Source organism: Salvelinus alpinus, chromosome 6 (assembly GCF_045679555.1).
Source record: "Salvelinus alpinus chromosome 6, SLU_Salpinus.1, whole genome shotgun sequence".
Classification (NCBI taxonomy): Eukaryota; Metazoa; Chordata; class Actinopteri; order Salmoniformes; family Salmonidae; genus Salvelinus; species Salvelinus alpinus.
Genome location: NC_092091.1, coordinates 32,435,702 through 32,454,347, shown reverse-complemented (window position 1 = coordinate 32,454,347; position 18,646 = coordinate 32,435,702). Strand labels below are relative to the sequence as shown.

Here is an 18,646-nt window from a genome sequence, read left to right as displayed (position 1 = left end):
TCTGTGCCCAATAAAGTTTGTACCATGTTTTGTGCTGCTACCATGTTGTGTTGCTACCATGCTGTGTTGTCATGTGTTGCTGGCTTGCTATGTTGTTGTCTTAGGTCTTATGTTATTTTTAATCCCCCGTCCCCGCAGGAGGCCTTTTGCCTTTTGGTAGGCCGTCATCGTAAATAAGAATTTGTTCTTAACTGACTTGCCTCGTTAAATAAAGGTTAAATAAAAAACATTAAAAAAGTATTCTTCCTGGGGTATAATATATATGAACAGATTTTAATAAGATTTCATGTTGCTAAAATGCTGTCAGTTCCTCTTGAAATGCAAGAGAATGTATTTTCAAATAGATAACAACAGCAAGCGCGCAGCAATAACAACCACAGTTCCACAGTTTCAGTTTGAAAGTTATTCTTGAAAAGGGATAACAAAATCCTCTTTGATAACACTTGCTGCAGCCGCTGCAAACTAGCTGTCAACAAGAACTACTGCTCGCTATTGCGCAGTGACCTGTTGGCCTTCAAGAAGGCAGAAGTTTCCATACGTATTTGTAAAAACGGTCCCACTCATTAAGTCAAAATGTGATTGGTTGATTCCACTGTCACTCCAAAATGTTGCCCTAATACAGTTGAATGGCAGATGCCTTTAGTGTCTGATGGCCTAGGCAATGACTGACTTAGCTAGCCAGATTTATCTCCACAGAGACCAGCAAAGAAGAATCTTGATTGGATCTTTTTTTCTCTTCAGTGTTAACCCTCCCTTTCCAATAAAAACTGAAGAGATTAAATCAGAACATAATTGAAAATAATAATGAAATTCTCTGACGGCGTAGAAGGCCCAGTGTTCAGCACTGTATTTGGGTTAGTAATAATTTGTAGAGTGGCTCTATTTTCCATCAGCATGTATTTTCTCACCATTCTGAATGTCTAAAGAAACCATATGTTGTTCTGAAATATAATCACAGAAATACTGGATATTTTGAATTCTTATTATGGTGGTGATTTGACAAAATTACAACCATGGCCTTGAATTGGACTCACATTATTCTGGTCTCGGTCTTTACTCGGTCTTGGACCCCATTGCTTTCCCCCCTCCGTGCTTGGTTTTGACTCTGACTTGATTTGCTCCGGTCTTGGTTTTGAATCGGTCTCGCTTTAGGTGGTCTCAAACGCAACACTGACAGATACCAGCCTAAAACTCCAAAGAGCAAGCAAAGCAGATGTAGAAGCATAGTGGCTAGGAAAAACTCCCTAGAAAGGCAAGAACCTATGAAGAAACCTAGAGAAAACAGCAGGTCCGGGACATGGTAGCACGTCTGGTGAACAGGTCTAGGTTCCATAGCCGCAGGCAGAATAGCAGAAACTGGATCAGCAGCACGACCGGGTGGACTGGGGACAGGGTTCCATAGCTACAGGCAGAGCAGCAGAAACTGGATCACACAGGACAACAGATAAGACAGGAGAATAACACGAGATAGGAGAGAGGAGAGAGAGAGTGAGAGAGAGAGAGAGAGGGAGACGAGGGATTAGAGAGAGAGAGAGACATGTCTGTCTGTCTGTGAGTTTATGTCTTTGAGTTTATATGTCTGTGCGTTTATCCATCTGTCTGTTAGTCTAAGTCTTTCACCAATTTACTCATTCCAGCTTTATCACCATCTTTTCCCATTGACAGCAATTTATTGACATACATGTCAACTGCTGTGATGGTAATATTTTCCTATTGAATACAATGTATTGACATAAGCATCAATTTGGTGATGGTCATCTTTTCCCATTGAATGCAATGTATTGTCATAAGCTTCAATGCTGTGATGAGCATCTTTGTATTGACGTAAGTGTCAATTTATTAATGCTCATCTTTTGCCATTTACTGCAATGTATTGACATCATGTGTTGTGAAGCCTCACTTTTTGCACAGGATAATGTGGCGGCAGTCGACAATAAACAGTAACTTCGAATCAGCAAAGCATATGAGAAAGTCAGAACAGTTCCCACAGCAGTGGCAGATCACCATGACTGAAGTGGTAGCAGGGAAGACTGGGGCAAGCGCTGAAAGAATCATGGTGAGTGGTGTTTTACTCAAACTTTTACTCCGCTAACCTTGGCTTTAGTGGGGTGGTCGGCTCTCTGTTCTCCCCAGGATGTCTATGGAGAGCTCTGCTCAAAGCACTGAGTGCAATTTGTCAGCTTTGCCATTTTAAACTCTCTGTAAAACTTCATACGGATCACGAAAGCACAATATTTCTGGATTTAAAAAAAGGTAATACTGTTTTAAAAGTACATATCAACCACAATACACTATTTTTTTTACGTTTTCTGTTCTTTATCTCCCTTTCGACCCTTTCAGAAAAAATCACAATCTCAACTATTTTGAAGACAATTTATGCGAAATAAATATCGATCCTCAAATGGAAAGCGATTGATCAGCTTTGAATCTATTTGGGGGTTTTTTGAGAGAGAGAGTGTGAGTGGGAATGGGAGGTGCATCTTGTGTTGATATCAAGCCCCAAGCCTGATGGAGAGGAGAGGTGTGTGTGAGTGAATGTGTGAGTGGATTATGACAGAGCTGTTTGTTCTGAAAAATAAACAAAATTGAGCACTTTAGATGTTTCTAATTGTATTTGTATAATGTATTCTGCTTAAAATCGTCCTAAAACTGAGCACATATGACTTTTTATTGCTTTATATGAAATTAACGTGAAAAAAAACATTGCAAAATGTATCGCAGAATTTCAGAACATCTGCTGCAAAATCAAGCATTTTTGGAGAAAATCACGTTAAAAATAAGCGAAATCCTGGAGGGACTGGTTAATGATAGACATAGGCCGCAGTTAGCCTAGTGGTTAAGAGCATTGGGCAAGAAACCAAAAGGTTGCTGGTTTGAATTCCAGAGCTGACTAGGTGAAATATCTGTTGATGTGCCCTTGAGCTAGGCACTTAACCCTAGTTGTTGTAGATAAGAGTGTCTGCTAAATGGCTGAAATGTAGACTCTGAAAAGACAAGGAGGCACCCAAACAACACAGGATGCAGAGCGAACACACTCCACCTGTCATTCCCATGGGAAGGGGTGAGATTCAACCCCTTTGAAGGGAGCATGAAAAATCACTCATTCATCTCAAGTTATTTTAGTTCTGACGTGTCATTTCCCCAGCTGTCTGGGAGAATCTGGTGTTTACCAAGAGCCTCAGCCTTCTCTTGCTTCCAGGGAAGCCCAGCTGAATTATTTGATGGTTCCTCATCCATTAGAACCAACTCTTCCCTACATGTATCTATCTTTCTCCTGGGCTGTTTTTACCTCACATGTCTCTCTCTCTCTCTCTCTCTCTCTCTCTCTTCTTTCTCTGTAACCTATCCTTCAGCTCAACAACATCTCCCCGTCCCCATCCTCCCTGTTTTTTCAGGCCAAACTGCCACAGTCACCACAATGAAACACTCATTAAAACATAACCACAATATGTTACACAATGGGGTTTAGCAATAGCAGCTATCAAACTCTGTCAGACTAGCACTGGAGTTTTCACTAAAGGAGCATAATACAAAAACATATACTGTACAATATAAATAACAATATAAATAATTATAAAGCCCCACAGTTTCACATCAGAACTTAAAATCTGCACATCAGACACTATATGCAGATATGTTTTTAGAAAAGTACGTACAAACACCCACTCCCAAATACAAACATGCAAGTATTATTAACACATGGCACCCGGCAAAGAATAAACTCCACTGCTGGCAATTTCAAAATGCATGCAAGTGATGGAACAGTGCTTTCATTTGAACCTTTATGTCACTAGGTAAGTCAGTTAAGAACAAATGATTATTTACAATGACAGCCTACACTGGCCAAACCCTAAAGATGCTGGGCCAATTGTGCGCCGCCCTTTAGGACTCCCGATCACGGCCGGTTGTCATAAAGCCCGGGATCAAACCAGGGTCTGTAGTGATGCCTCTAGCACTGTGATGCAGTGCCTTAAACTGCTGCGCCACTCGGGAGCCCTGCTTGAAGATGTTGATTGTTTGAAAAATCTGAGTTTGAGGATAGATTCTGAATGACCTTTTGGAAAGCATATTGATTATATTATAAAATAATGAACTCTAAGCTTGGGTTACTATACAGATCTAAGAATTGTTTTACTGTGTCCATTAGAAAGACCTTAGTAACCCATCTGCTGCTTCCTATCCTAGACTATGGTGATGTCATCTATCCAAACACAAGTAAGACCTTACTTTGCGAATCAATGTCATTTAAATCAATCTTTGCAGATTAATTATTGGATGCCATTAAAAGACACATCATTGCACAATGTATGAATCACTAAATTGGTTGTCACTCCCCAACAGAAGACAACTGCATTGGTACCAATTTATTTTCAAATGTATGAACTTAAATTTCCCTATATATTATGGAACACCTAACTTTACAAGACTCACACTACTCCTTTCGACAATAGCAGAAGAAATGACACAATTCCAAGGGTACATCATGAGGTTGGAGTAAGATCTTTCAGATACAAAGGCCCAACTGACCTGAATAACAGCCTAGCAGTTAAGAGTGTTGGGCCAATAACCGCAAGGTTGCTGGTTTGAATCTCTGAGCCGGCAAGGTGGAAAAATCTGCCGTTCTACCCTTAAAAAATGCAGTTAACCCCCAACAATTGCTCCACAGGCGCCAATGATCTGGATGTCAATTAAGGCAGCCCACCGCACTTCTCTGATTCAAAAGGGTTGGGTTAAATGTGGAAGATGCATTTTGGTTGAATGCATTCAGTTGTGCAAATGACTAAGTATCTCAATTTACCTATAGAAATCAGGGCATTAATTCACACAGGGAATTTAAGAAAGACGTTTTTCAAATGTTAAGAACAAACTGTTTGTGTTTTTAACTAACAGAAACATCACCATGTGAAGATATTTGTAAATATGTACACTACTGGTCAAAACGTTTTAGAACACCTACTCATTCAAGGGTTTTTCTTAATTTTTACTGTTTTTGACATTGTAGAATAATAGTGAAAAAATCAAAACTATGAAGTAACACATATGGAATCATGTAGTAACCAAAACAATGTTAAACAAATCAAAATATATTTTATATTTGAGATACTTCAAATAGCCAACCTTTGCCTTAATGACAGCTTTGAACACTCATGGCATTCTCTCAACCAGCTTCACCTGGAATGCTTTTCCAACAGTCTTGAAGGAGTTCCCACATATGCTGAGCACTTGTTGTCTGCTTTTCCTTCACTCTGCGGCCCGACTCATAACAAACCATCTCAATTTGATTGAGGTCGGAGGATTGTGGAGGCCAGGTCATCTGATGCAGCACTGTCCTTCTTGGTAAAATAGCCCTTACACAGCCTGGAGGTGTGTTGGGTCAAATCAAATCAAATTATATTTGTCACATGTGCCGAATACAACAGGTGTAGACCTTACAGTGAAATGCTTACTTACAAGCCCTTAATCAAAAATGCAGTTTTAAGAAAAATACCCAAAGAAAAATAAGAAATAAAAGTAACAAATAATTGAAGAGCAGCAGTAAAATTACACATTTGAGGCTATATACAGGGGGCACCAGTTAGTCGAGGTAATATATACATGTAGGTAGAGATATTAAAATGACTTACGCATAGGTAATAACAGAGAATAGCAGTATCGTAAAGGGGGGGGGGGGGGTAGTAGTCATTTGATTAGATGTTCAGGAGTCTTATAGCATGGGGGTAGAAGCTGTTTAGAAGCCTCTTGGACCAAGACTTGGCGCTCCAGTACCGCTTGCCGTGCGGTAGCAGGGAGAACAGTCTATGACATGGGTGGCTGGAGTCTTTGACAATTTTTAGGACCTTCCTCTGACACCACCTGGTATAGGGGTGGCAAGTAGCCTAGTGGTTAGAGTGTTGGATTAGCAACTGAAAGGTTCCAAGATCGAATCCCTGAGCTGACAAGGTAAAAATCTGTCATTCTGCCCCTGAACAAGGCAGTTAACCCACTGTTCCTAGGCTGTCATTGATAATAAGGATTTGTTCTTAACTGACTTGTCTAGTTAAATAAAGGCTAAAAAATAGAGGTCCTGAATGGCAGGAAGCTTGGCCCAAGTGATGTACTGGGCTGTATGCACTACCCTCTGTAATGCCTTGTGGTTGGAGGCTGAGCAGTTGCTGTACTAGGCAGTGTGCAACCAGTCAGGATGGTGCAGCTGTAGAACCTTACAGAACCCATGCCAAATCTTTAGTCTCCTCGTGCCCTCTTCACGACTGTCTTGGTGTGCTTGGACCATGTTAGTTTGTTGGTGATGTGGGAACTTGAAGCACTACAGCCCCATTGATGAGAATGGGGGCGTGTTTGGTCCTCATTTTCCTGTAGTCCACAATCATCTCCTTAGTCTTGATCACGTTGAGGGAGGTTGTTGTCCTGGGACCACACGGTCAGGTCTCTGACCTCCCTATAGGCTGTCTCATCGTTGTTGGTGATCAGGCCTACCAATTTTGTGTCATCGGCAAACTTAATGATTGTGTTGGAGTCATGCCTGGCCGTGCTGTCATGAGTGAACAGGGAGTACAGGAGAGGACTGAGCACGCAGCCCTGAGGGGCAACCGTGTTGAGGATCAGCATGGCGGATGTGTTGTTACCTACCTTTGCCAACTGGGGGCAGCCCGTCGGGAAGTCCAGGATCCAGTGGCAGAGGGAGGGGTTTAGTCCCAGGGTCCTTAGCTTAGTGATGAGCTTTGAGGGCACTATGGTGTTGAACGCTGAGCTGTAGTCATGAATAGCATTCTCACATTGTCCAGGTATGAAAGGGCAGTGTGGAATGCAGTAGAGATTGCATAACTGCTCTTGAGCCTCTGACACTGCCAAAACATCAGCTATGCGGTGTCGTCTATCGCCGGTTAAGCCTTGATCTTATTGAATCTAGGCCTAAGTATACATTTTTTTGGGGGGGGGGCACTCTTGAAATTAAGATGCTGCACCTCAAGAGATTTCATACTGCAAAATGTCAAATAAATAATCACTCGCACGCACGCACACATTATGTGTATTATTGACATACTGTACACTGAGTGTACAAAACATTAAAAACACCTGCTCTTTCCATGACATAGACTCACCAGGTGAAAGCTATGATCCCTTATTGATGTCACTATGTTAAATCCACATTAATCAGTGTAGATGAAGGGGAGGTGACAGGTTAAATAAATACTTTTAAGCCTTGAGACAATTGAGTAATGGATTGTGTATATGTGCAGATTTAAGTGCTTTTGAACGGGGTATGGTAGTAGGTGCCAGGCGCGTCGGTTTGTGTCAAGAACTGCAACGCTGCTGGGTTTTTCACACTCAACAGTTTCCCGTGTGTATAAAGAATGGTCCATCACCCAAAGGACATCCAGCCAACTTGACACAACTGTGAGAAGCATTGGAGTCAACATGGGCCAGCATGCCTGTGGAATGCTTTCAACACCTTATAGAATCCATGACCCGACGAATTGAGGATGTTCTGAGGGCAAAAGGGGGGGGGGGGGGTGCAACTCAATATTTGGAAGGTGTTCCTAATGTTTGGTATACTCAGTGTAGTGTGTCACGTATTGGCACTCTGCCCTTGTAACCCAATCATGCTAGAGAAAAAGCAATGGAACTGCCATGACACAATTGGGTGTTTGTTTTTCCATCTTGGTCAGAAGTATCATTTACCAGAGGCTGTTAGAAAACAAATGAGACTATTGTGCTGGAATGAGGGCCTGACCAGAATTCTACCCTTACTGAGAGACAGAAGGACAGAAGATGGAGAGAGAAAAAAAGAGTGGTGCAATACACTGAGCCTAATTGGACTGTATTGTGACAGCAATACAATCAAAATCCCAACTGGGCCATATAGAAATCCATACCAGACCCACAGTACAGTAGCTCAAGGGTGAGCAGCGTTTGCTGTCAAAGTTCAGTCTCTCAATGATCTACAAAACATGTGATGAAATATTACAGAGAAGATTCTTCCCTCTCTCTCAGCTGTTTTTTACTTTAAGCGACCACTCAGTCTCACAAATGTGTTCATTCAACCACTCAGTTTCAATGGCGGGATTTCCTGTCCCTCATATCAGATATATGCTAGAACAATGGACTCAGCCCACGCAGTGACACGCACAAAGCCCCTCCGTCTGTCCGTACACCGGCCTGGCCTGCTGGACAAACCACTGTCCTCGCGGTGTTCCCCTAAAGCCAGATGTCCCCTGCTGGACCCAAGCCAAAGACCCTGACCATTCTGGAGCAGGAAACATGATTTTAAAAACAGATACAGTCCATGGCTATACACTAGAATGACGGTACACTAGCATGGGAAGGAGCTCGTCAGTGGCAGTGCCCCGAGGCATCACCTGCTCATAGGCTCGACACAGATGGCTGACAATATGTCCCTCAGATCTATGAGGGACAATTCAATATGTGACATGTCAGTCTAAATAAAATGACTCCACCGCATTATCAAACTGTATCAAAAAAGAAGACAGCAATGCCACCCAAAACAACTAACCTGCACACATATAAAATAAATGGCATGAAAAAAGAAATACTAATCTAATACAAATCACGATTAACAAAACAATTGTATGCGTTTATTTTATTTATATTACAGTAACAAGAGACAGCAACCCATTGCAAATGTGCACAACAAACATTGCCTCTTGTAAAATAAATATACAACTAAATGCACAAAATAAACGTTGTATAGGGAAATATACAAGTGTTCTAACATTTCTAAAACAGCCGTCATATTATATCAGCCGTCATATTGTATCAGCCGTCATATTGTATCAGCCGTCATATTGTATCAGCCGTCATATTTTATCACCCGTCATATTATATCAGCCGTCATATTATATCACACGTCATATTATATCACACGTCATATTGTATCAGCCGTCATATTGTATCAGCCGTCATATTATATCACCCGTCATATTATATCAGCCGTCATATTGTATCAGCCGTCATATTGTATCAGCTGTCATATTGTATCAGCCGTCATATTGTATCACCCGTCATATTGTATCCCACGTCATATTGTATCAGCCGTCATATTGTATCAGCCGTCATATTGTATCACCCGTCATATTGTATCAGCCGTCATATTGTATCAGCCGTCATATTGTATCAGCCGTCATATTGTATCAGCCGTCATATTGTATCAGCCGTCATATTATATCAACCGTTATAGAGTAAAATTGTTAGGGATAATCAAACAATATTTTGATTGTGCTTTTTAACAGCGTGATGAATGGCACAGATATAACCATGTAACTACAGTGTTATTACTGTGTAATTACCTATTTTTATGTTTTCTATTCTATGTGGCATAAAGGAAAGAGCAGAGTATTGATGTAAGTTATTGCCCTCCAGTTCTACTTGTCCTTTCTTGTAATTAGCAAAATTAGACAATATTTGCCATTTCCATGAAAGTACAAGGCATTCCTGTTTTGGGGTTGAAAACCAACTTGATTTGTAAGGCAAAGCTGTCCATAAGCGTTTAAAAAGAAATAAATGTTTTGGCTTGCTTGTTGAAGACAGAATGCAATGGTTAGTGCCAAGCCAAGGGGAAAATTACACTACACAAGGAATAATACATTCTACAGCAAAGCCCAAAGAAAGACTATGTATAGGTACAGTACGTTTACAGTAGTTACCACATCTACAGAAAAACAAGCAGCTTATCTCCAAAGAAGAAGATGTACAGTAAATATTATGTGGGTGTACGCATCTGTGTCTGTGTCATCTATTTCTGGTAAGACATTTTTCATATTACAGCATATCAGAGTTGTGCATTAAATGTACCATATCAATAGAAAATAAAATAAAACATTAAGACAGCATCCACATTACTTACATTGTATTCACACACATATTTACAAATATCCAGCTTTGGGAAGGACAGGGTTGAACAGTTTGTTGGGTAAATGTCATACATTTAATTCAGTGGCACCTACAAATAGCACACATGCAGACACACAGATGCACACATGCAGACACACACAAACACACACACACACACACACACACACACACACACACACACACACACACACACCCTTTCAGTCATTCAGACAGCATTTTCCAGGTGCTCTTCACAACAATATCTCAGTGTGGGAAGAGGGAAGTCCTAGTGATGGGAGTCTGGAGTGATACAGAGCCCTGGTTGAGAGATGGTGGAAGTAGCACTTCCATCAGAGGAAGCAGCTGGACACAAAGAGTAGAGGGATGGCTGAGAAATCAGCTACTGACTGCTGGGACGGGAGCACTGACGCTACTATCCACAGGACTGTTGGGAACTATAAGACATGTCACCACCTGGTCTGACTAAACACCTCTAACATCTAACTTTCAAATTGGCTTTTTCTCAGAACAGTTAGCTTAATGGTTTTTGGTCTGTACTGCAAGCTCCACATTGGCATTTGAAACAAGCATCATTGGCTTCACCTCAAAACAGAAAGCCTTCTTTGACAATCTGTATGAGTAGAAAAGATCAAATGGCTAATACCTTGAATAGTGATCGCCTGTTTCCTTGTACAGTATGCTCATTATAACCATGCACTGTTTCAGCCTTCCCCATCTTTGGAGACAGTTTTTGTACTAAGTAAACACCCCGGTGATACAGCAGTACCTGTCTGATGACAAATGTAAACAAGGGTCACACATACGCTACAGGACAGAAGAGGTGCCGACACCAGAAACATATTTACATATTTACAAGGAATCTCCAGCAGGCAGCCTCCCAGGCGGAATCTAAGCTAATGCTACCTCTCACATCATACACTTATTACTAGTCATACCCAAGGTCAATATGTACATATATACACAGGGACATCAACTAAAAGCTGAAGTCATAGTACCATACTTAAAACATCTCAATCTAATCAAGTGATAAGACTTAGCCTACTGAATATCATTTAAACCATTGGCCCTAGAAATGTCTGACAAAATGTCTCTCCATCACATAGTCACCAAAACTGAACATGTGGAATAATACTGACATTAATTTTTAAAAGGTGGAACAGACAAAAGGTGAAAGCGTCATTACATGATGTCTACATCTGGAATGATGTTCAAATTTAAGTGCCTTCACCTCAAATAATAATTGTACTCCAACCATTGAAAATGCTATATGATTTAGTTTGAGATAAAACGTAATTCAAAACAACAACAAAAAACAAAGTAATTCAGTTTAACATTGACAACAGAAATGTGAAGCAAACATAAACACTGTATGAAACATATTTAGAAACGGTGAAAGCAACATTGAGAAAAGTCCACAGAAAATAGCACTACTATGGAGCTATAAAATACAGTGTCCATTTCTAACAGCACAAACGTGATACACAGTAGCTCAATGGCCTGGAGAGTAAAGACAGTGTGACTATATCCAAGCTTGTGAGAGACAGGGCCAGATACTATGGAGACAGTAGGTGACAGGTCTCGTCCATGCACTAAAGGCGCCAGGAGCAGAGGTTTCGAGAGGACCTAGTCCTTCTTCAAGCCTCTGTCTGAAGGGGGAAGCTAATAGCTAGACATACGGTTGGAAGGGGGTGGCTAATAGCTAGACATAGTATATGGTTGGGATAGGTGTGGTGGGGTGTTTGGGCTGCACTAAACAGGCACTTTATGTGGCAGCCATCGTGGGGGTGTGGCCTTACACCCGGTGGACCCTGAGCCTGGTGCTCATCTCCTCCAGGAAGACGTCATCGCTGGCGCTGGCCAATAGGGGCTGAGTGGAGGCATTGCTGCTGCCCACCGAGTTGAGACGCAGGACGTTGGCGTTCTGTGTCCCCTGGTCCACATTGGTACCCTGGGGCCCCATTGTAACCGGAAACTTGGAGCTGAAATTCAGATAGATCTACACAGAGAAGAGAAACAGAGCGAAAGAGTGTTGGAGAGGTGTTTTCATTGCAGTTCTACATACTGCGTAAGCAACATGCAGCATGGTGAGGAAAGGAGATGACAGTGTAGCCCTCTGGTCTGAAGGTGTGAAGGGGAAGACGTGAAAAGAGAAGACCTGCTCTGTGTTCAGAGCTCACTGGCATGTTTCAGAAGTGAGAGATGAGCCGAGTTCATGAGGAGAGGCCTGAGGGCGTCACTGTTAGTTTGACCTCACACCCCTGTCACTCGCACCAGAAAGGACATGACACAGGTGAGGTGATTATGGCACGAGTGATCGATCAATCATATTAATCTCCTCCTCTAGCTTTCGTGTCACGTTCAATGGGTACTGAGTGTGAGTGTGCGTGCATTAATGGAGGGTTGACACATTTCTGTGTGTCAACTGCTATACAGATGGAGGGCTGACTAGTCTGGTGGTATCCTTAACATGTGGCCCTTGGTGGTTGCGGTGGAGGAGCACACAGTCATGTTCTGTATGCTACTAAAACAAGACGGCAGGTAATATTTTATTGAATTTGTATAGTAGTTCACTACTATTAAATACAGCAAAATCTCAAGGTGCTTCTACGTCTAATCTGGTGACCTTTTGGCACTTAAAAAAAAAATCTCAGAATATAGAAATGGAATTTACTGCTGGTGAATAGCTTAAATCCATAGTCTGTAAACATGTGTACACAAGCAGGTTAGATGAGAGTGACCTACGTGTTTGGTGGTGTCTGACAGCTGTTGTTCGATCCTCTCCACCACCTTGCTGAAGGAGGGTCTCTTAAAGGGGTCTGCTTCCCAGCACGACCTCATTATCTCATACCTGAAACCACAGCACGCACATGTTCAGGGGCGGCAGGTAGCCTAGTGGTTAGAGCGTTGGGCCGGGAACCCGAAAGGTTGCTAGATCGAATCCCCGAGCTGACAAGGTAAAAACCTGTCGTTCTGCCCCTGAACAAGGCAGTTAATCCACTGTTCCTAGGCCGTCATTGAAAATAAGAATTTGTTCTTAAATGACTTAGTTAACTAAAATAATAAAAATATTTGCACACACCTGTTCTTTCTCTAAGTGTAACATTTTTTTGTTTTAATATGAACTTTTATGGTGAAGACAAATTCATAAAATCTGCCATCTGCTCAAATCCCACATATTCACACCCATGCATAGTACACCCACACATACACTGCTCCTACTCCCTGATTCTTTCTCAAGATACTTAGACACGCACACCACACACACACACTCACATTTCACTCGGTGCAAACTCTGGTGCATCCATTCTGTATCCTTCCTTAATCATTTTGTAGAACTTTGAGTCCACAGGTATCCCAGGATATGGACTGCTTCCTATAGGCCAAAAAGTAAATAAGGTAATAAAAATAAATGAAAAGAAACACACACACACACACACTCACACACGGAGAATAATGTGTATGTAAGTACCGAGTGAGAAGATTTCCCAGAGCAAGATGCCATAGGACCACACGTCACTCTCAAATGTGTACACACACTCAAAGATGCTCTCCGGAGACATCCACTTGACTGGGAGACGAGCCTGCGTGGAACACAAACCATCACAGCCAGTCAAATATGTCAGACGCACTCCATGTATTCAGAAAATTCATCAAAGCAAATCTATTGAGGTAGTCCATCATCTCCATCACTTCAGCTGTGGAGGCTTGAGGACCGGTGAGGGGAAATGGTTCATGCAGATTCTGCTGATCTGGAATTTCAAACCAATGTTCAGCATTGCTTGTTTTTGTGTTAGTATGAGAGGAGATGTGTTTCCTAGGTCAAAACTCCCATAAGGTGCTGAATGTTTGAGACATTTGTATCTGGTGACCCCATACCAGTGACATTTCAAGTAATTCAGAAACACACAGCTGTCTCAGAGTGCGCATTAAAATGCCACATTCACCAAATATACACTGGGAACCAACATTGACATCCTTGATAAGATGAGCAAGAATGACTGTATAAAATACATTCAAATACTGAGCTATATTGTATGCACCATTTTGGGGGAAATTATATTATGTTATACAATTAACAAGTCATATTTTAATTTTTCAATACCTCACCTTGCGAGGGTAACGTCACCGAGCCTTTTTCTAAAATGTTTCATGAGATTGGAGGACACATTGGGAGGGATCTTAAGACCATTCCTCCATACAGAATCTTTACAGATAGTTGATATCCTTTCGTCTGCTCTTATGAACTGTCCTCTTCAATTCAGACCACAGGTTTTCAATGGGGTTCAAGTCTGGAGTCTGAGCTGGCCATTGAAAAATATAGATTTTGTGGCCAATTAACCATTTCTTTGTGGATTTTGCTGTGTGCTTGGGGTTATTGTCTTGCTGGAAGATCCACTTGCAGCCAAGTTTCAGCCTCCTGGCAGAGGTAATGAGGTTTTGGCTAAAATGTTCATGATGCCATTGACCTTAAGTTAAGCCTTTCTTTAAAGGCTCAGTGATGTTACCTTCGCAAGGTGAGGTATTGAAAGGGTGTCAATCATTTTTACCCTTACCTTTTGAGAAATACAAATATTACTTGTTAAATGTATTAGTATACCATAATATATTTTCCAAATTTTTTGGCATACAATATAGTTCAGTATTTGAATTATTTATTTTATACAGTAATTTTTCCTAATCTTTATCAAGGGTGTCAATAATTTGTGTCACTGGCCTACACACAATATTCCATATGTCAAAGTGGAATTACGTTTTTCGATATTTTTACAAATGTATTAAAACTAAAAAGCTGAAATCTAATGAGTCAATAAGTATTCTACCCAATTTTCTTTATGACTACCTCATCTCGGTATCCCAAACATACAATTATCTGTAAGGTCCCTCAGTCGAGCAGTGAATTTGAAACACAGATTCAATCATAAAGACCAGAGAGGTTTTCCAATGCCTCGCAAAGAAGTGCACCTATTGGTAGATGGGTAGAACAAACAGATATTCAATATCTCTTTGAGCATGGGATATTATTACACTTTGGATGGTATATCAATACACCCAGTCACTATAAAGATACAGGTGTCTGCATCCTTCCTAACTCAGTTGCCGGAGAGGAAGGGAGTGCTTCAGGATAAAAAAGAAACGGAATGGCTAGTTGAGAGCTCCATGAACACGGTTATGCCTAACATTTTTAGAAGCATTAGACCAGAACCTTGATAGTGTTGAACGTCTAAATTTGAACATTAGTCATGAAGAGTAGGCTATTTTCAGGCAAAATTCTAAAGGAAAACCTGGTTCAATCTGCTTTCCACCAGAAACAGATGAATACACCTTTCAGCAGGACCATAACCTAAAACACAAGGCCAAATCTGCACTTTATTTGCTTACCAAGAAGACAGTGAAAGTTCCTGAGTGGCAGATTTACAGTTATGACTTAAATTTGCTTGAACATCAATGGCAAGACTTGAAAATGGATGTCTAGCAATGATTAACCACCAATTTGACAGAACTTGAAGAATTTAGAAGATAATAATTGGCAAATATTGTACAATCCAGGTGCGCAAAGCTCTTAGAGACATACCCAGAAAGACTAAGGTGATTCTAACATGTATTGCAGGGTTTTCCAAACTCGGTGCTGGGACCCCCACCCCCTGGGTGCACATTTCGTTTTTTGCCCTAGCACTACACAGCTGATTCAAATAACCAATCATCATCAAATGTTGATTATTTCAATCAGCTGCGTAGTGCTAGGGCAAAAACCAAAACATGCACCCAGGGCCCCAGGACTGGATTTGGGAAACCATGATGTGGGAAACCATAACAGGGGTGTGAATACTTATGTAAATGAGATATTTATGTATTTCATTTGCTAACATTTCTAAAAACATGTTTTTACTTTGTCATTATGGGGTATTGTGTGTAAGATGGGTGACATTTGTATTTTTATGTCACACAACAAAATGTGGAATATTTTCTGAAGGCACTGTAGCTGACAAACACACTTTATATCAATACAGTGCCTGTGCTTGACGGTTTTCACTGCAAAATGTCCAAAGCAGTATCTATAACTCATATTGAGATCTACAGCGAGTGATGGGGCAGACTTACATTGCCTTTGACTACATAATTGGAGTCAGTGGTGATGTCACGAGCAAGGCCGAAGTCACAGATCTTTGCCACTCGTCCCTGGGTCAGGAGAATGTTCCTGGCTGCCAGGTCTCTGTGGATGCACTGAACACACACACACACACACACACACACACACACACACACACACACACACACACACACACACACACACACACACACACACACACACACACACACACACACACACACACACACACACACACAATGAAACATAATGCAATAAGACAGCATAAGGTAACATAACATACTGTAGAACACTCAATACTACTAATACATTGTGACAGAGAATTTCCTTTCCCAAAAGTTGTTCCATACACACCCAGCTACTAATACAGGGCCTGGCTGTAGTCTGGTGTCTGCTTGCCTTAATGCCTTATACATTTTTCAGTAGCATGCTCAAACATGCATCCTGGACCTGTTGACCAGCCATGGAAATGTGATCCTGGTGTTGTTTGGAAAGAAAGAGGATGGAACTAATGTGTGTGTGTGTGTGTGTGTGTGTGTGTGTGTGTGTGTGTGTGTGTGTGTGTGTGTGTGTGTGTGTGTGTCTAAATTCAATCTCATACAATGAACCAATAATACCAGTGGAAAGGGTGCTTTCCAGAGAATGGTTGGACATTAACATGATCTACCATCATGGACTTAACTAGCTGTACTGAATTGCAGAGTACAAAATAGACCTGTTGTTCTAGAAAGCTGGTGGTGAGGGGTTTCAGGAGCTTATTAGGACAGGAGATCTTCGGTGAGGACATGAAGGGCTTACATTTTTGGAAGCCAGGAAGTCCATGCCTTTGGCCACTTGATAGGAGAAGCTGAGCAGATCCTCTGTGTCCAGAGAGAGACCGTCCTCATGGAGCATCTCACTCACAACATCTGGCTCACTACTGGAACCACCTGAGAGAAGGAGAGAGGTGGAGCAAAATAATTAGAGAGATGTATAGAGTGAACAGCATTGTGTAGAAAGGTAGCTTCATTGTTTATAGAGGGAGATACATTGCAGGTTGTATAAATTCACTCTGAAATGATAAATGTGACAATTATCAATGAATATCAGAGTGGATGGCTTGCCTGCTTTGCGCATCGAGCGCCTCTTCTCTGAGGAGAAGCCATTTGGCAGGACGCCAGTGACAGAAGGCCTCATATCCACATAGCCATTCCTGCTGTCTCTGTGAGGAGGAAAGGAGCAGTCTGATCTCAGTTCAGCTGCCATGCCAATACTACATATTACTCCTACACACTGGGTAGGAAATCCTCCCTTACATAAATTATGAATCTCCAGATACATTTACTGTAAGTATGTTTTCTCAATAACAACAAAGAGTGCTTCATGCTAAGTTCAATTGGGGAATTTTCAAAAACGACAGTGGTATTTACTTATGAGATGACATAAGCAACAGTACATACATACCTTACATACTGTGCTGTGATAATTATACACCACTCAACTACCACCCTCTCCTTGTAATTGTAAAAAGTCCATACTGACCCAGCTGTAGCTGTTCCCCTCTGCAGCATGACATTCCTGTAGTAGCAGTCGTCCCCTAGCTTGGAGCAAAAGAACGTCTCTCTCTTCCTTCTCAGAAAGTTCAGGAGGTCACCAAAGCAGCAGTACTCTGTGATCACCAGGGTTGGGCCTGAAGACAAGGAGCACAATTGCCATGTCACATGAGAGTAGAAATAGAACACAAAGAAGCAACACACAAAAGACAAACATAGATAAACAAAATACTCTGATGTATAGACACACCAATACAATCACAGCAAGTTTCAGGATCACCACTCCTACATCATAAAGCATGATCCAATGCTCAACAAGCCATACAAGCATAGGTGATAAAAGGGGGGAGTGTTCAGGTTATTACTGTTTCTCAAAAACCTCTGACAAACCAGTTACCCACACCATTCAGATTGATGATACCATAGACTTAACCCTAATTCTAGTCTTGAATAAACTCTTCTTCTTCTCCTCCTCCGGACCTTCTGCCCCTTACCTCCAACAGTACAGGCTCCAAGCAGGTTGACGATGTTCATGTGGTTTCCAAGGTAACTGAGAACTTTCAGCTCTGACATCAGCGCCTCCTTCTCAGTGGCATGGGCACTGGCTGTGGAAAAACCATCAGAACGTGATCATTTTAAAGTGCTTCAAAGTCATCATCAAAGAAAACATCAAAGGAAATCTGCTTGTGCTAGTTTCACCTCGTGCTAGCACAAACACCTCTGGCCGCTGTCGGTGTCACAAGCGTACATGCATCAATGCAAACACGCACGCACACACACACACTCAATAGCTACTGAAATATATTTAGTCAAATATCTGTTGAGGGTGTTCACCACTCATAATTAGGGCCAGGGGTTGTCTCTGACTGTGAATTGACCAGGTCTGATTAGTCAGACACCATAAAATAAACAGATTTGTCACCAAAATGTGTCTCTTTTTATTGCTATTAAACTTGTCTGAGGCTGCGCGACCGAAGGAAACCCACCCCGTACCGCCACCCTGGAAGCCTCTTCCCCAGAGCTAAAGAACCGAATCACGTTGTGCGCATGTGTTCACTTTACTCACCCTCTTCTGAACCCTTATCATCAAGTCATCTGATCGACATGATGATGTAGCCTATGTCTCTATTTCTGAACA

General features: G+C 41.6%; 1 protein-coding gene across 3 annotated transcripts in view; it reads right to left on the bottom strand.

Annotated features, from left to right (window-relative positions):
- Positions 1-8,566: 8,566 nt before the first annotated feature.
- kita (KIT proto-oncogene, receptor tyrosine kinase a) overlaps positions 8,567-18,646 on the bottom strand; it is a 40,349-nt gene continuing 30,269 nt past the window's right edge. For all 3 annotated transcript variants that reach the window (XM_071406369.1, XM_071406371.1, XM_071406372.1), the window contains 9 exons: positions 18,003-18,113; positions 17,498-17,645; positions 17,080-17,177; positions 16,775-16,905; positions 15,970-16,092; positions 13,340-13,451; positions 13,144-13,243; positions 12,613-12,718; positions 8,567-11,866 (listed from right to left, as the gene is read on the bottom strand). In XM_071406369.1, the coding sequence (XP_071262470.1) occupies positions 11,663-11,866; positions 12,613-12,718; positions 13,144-13,243; positions 13,340-13,451; positions 15,970-16,092; positions 16,775-16,905; positions 17,080-17,177; positions 17,498-17,645; positions 18,003-18,113 (1,133 nt within the window). In that variant the 3' untranslated portion in view covers positions 8,567-11,662. The remainder of the gene's footprint in view (positions 11,867-12,612; positions 12,719-13,143; positions 13,244-13,339; positions 13,452-15,969; positions 16,093-16,774; positions 16,906-17,079; positions 17,178-17,497; positions 17,646-18,002; positions 18,114-18,646) is intronic.